The 1742-nt window shown below is 56.9% G+C and overlaps 1 protein-coding gene across 1 annotated transcript in view; it reads left to right on the top strand.

The window, feature by feature from the left end:
• Positions 1-1644, top strand: part of LOC103782222 (probable cation-transporting ATPase 13A2) — a gene marked incomplete at both ends in the record, with an annotated part of 3492 nt that extends 1848 nt beyond the window's left edge. Inside the window, 4 exon segments of the mRNA XM_008949976.1 lie at positions 204-280; positions 676-753; positions 1027-1096; positions 1510-1644. Of these exon segments, the coding sequence (XP_008948224.1) occupies positions 204-280; positions 676-753; positions 1027-1096; positions 1510-1644 (360 nt within the window).
• Between the last annotated feature and the right edge of the window lie 98 nt (positions 1645-1742).

The raw sequence follows: 1742 nt of genomic DNA on the forward strand, positions 1-1742 counted from the left end.
CCAGGAGGCTGTTGGCCTCTGGGCCACCTGTGCACACGCTGCCTCATCTCCAGCCTCCTATCGACCAACCCCCTCCCAGATCCTTTTCCACCAGGCACTTTCCAGCCCCTCTGCCCCATATTGGAGCAGTGCAGGGGGTTGCCTTGTTGTGGGTTGCCCTCGTGTCCAGCTAACACCTCCTTCCCCCCTGCTCTGCTCAGAAGAACACCTTGAGGTACTATCTCTTCGAGGGCATGCGCTACGTCTGGATCGAGCGCCGACAGGCCTACTGCAAAGTCAGGTATTTATTCCCCTCTCCCGCCCTACCCCAGCAAACCATCTCTCTGCTGCTCTCCTCGGCCCTTCAACCCCCCCAAAAAAATGGTCCTGACCCAGCTGGGAGTCCCATCACCACGCTGGAGGTTTTCTGGGTCAGGAGAGCCTCTCTGCCCTCTCCAGGAGCTGCTGGTGGGCAGAGGAACCGGTTTGGCAGCTGGATGGTCCTCGCAGCTCTCCAAACTGGGCCCCTTTTGTTCCTGCTCCTTGGCACCCGCGAGCTGCCATCGAGGCTGAGGAACAAGATGCTCTCCCTTTTCCCAGAGGGTTGTTTTTTTTGGTCACCAAGCTCTTGGACGTGGTGTTTGTTCCCCTGCTGATTTTGACTCCGTTTCTCTGGTTTTCTTTCCCCCTCGCCAGCGTCTTGGATGAAGGTTGGACCTGCGCAGATCTCCACCTCTCCCAGGCTGGGCTCCACCAGCAAGACCACAGCACCAGGTAGGGATCTGCCAGCTTTGGGGGGCAGCTGGGGCAGCACAGGAGAGGCTTTTCCAGGGGCTTTGCACAGATTCCAGGGATGAGGCTTTTTCTCCAGGTCCTGGAGCTTGGGGGTTACTTGCATGCAAACAGAGGACAGCTGGGTGGGCTGGATGACCTTGGCTTGGCTTCCCCACATAACCAGGCTCCCTTGGAGCTCTGGGCAGCAGGAGGGTCCTTCCAGCTGGGAATGCAGCTTTTCCCTACCATGCATTTCCCCTCTCCCCTTTGCAGAAGGAAGATCTATGGACCCAACCTCATCGAGGTGCCAGTCAAGTCCTACGTGAGGCTGTTGGTGGAGGAGGTGTGCATCAAAAGGTCCCAGGGCAGATCCTTCCCCTGCTCCAGCCCCTTCACTGCGAGTGTTTTGTGGGCCCTTCCACTCTGCTAGAGAGGAGAGGACTTTAGGAGAGGCAGCTTGGGCTGAGATTAGAGAAGGCAGAGCTGGTATGGCCGTGGAGGGGACCTGTCCTGCTTCTTTTAGCTCAGACAGGAGCATCCCCAGAGGTGACTGAGCATCCTCAGGACCATAAGCAAAACCAGGGAGGGGGGAGGGTTTGGAAGAAGTCAGTTCATCCCCAGCTCCAGGGAAGGGGAACTTCTCCTTTGCTGGAGAACAGCTTCTCCAGTTGTTCCTCAAGGAGCCTGGAGGTCTCACGATGGGCTGGAAGCAGCTCTCCTCCCCCAAACCTGCTCCCTCTCCTTGTTCCCTTCCAGGTGCTCAATCCCTTCTACATCTTCCAAGTGTTCAGCATCGTGCTGTGGGTCTGCGACGCCTATTACTACTATGCTGCCTGCATCTTCCTCATCTCCACCATCTCCTTAGGGCTGTCCCTCTATGAGACAAGGAAGGTTGGTGGTGGGCTTATTTGGGACAAGCAGCTCTAGTGAAATAGCCCATTATTCTGATGCTGTTTGACCTGTGTGCTGATGTTGAACTCCCTCTGAGC

This window comes from Merops nubicus, unplaced genomic scaffold (assembly GCF_000691845.1).
Source record: "Merops nubicus isolate BGI_N331 unplaced genomic scaffold, ASM69184v1 scaffold21241, whole genome shotgun sequence".
Lineage (NCBI taxonomy): Eukaryota > Metazoa > Chordata > Aves > Coraciiformes > Meropidae > Merops > Merops nubicus.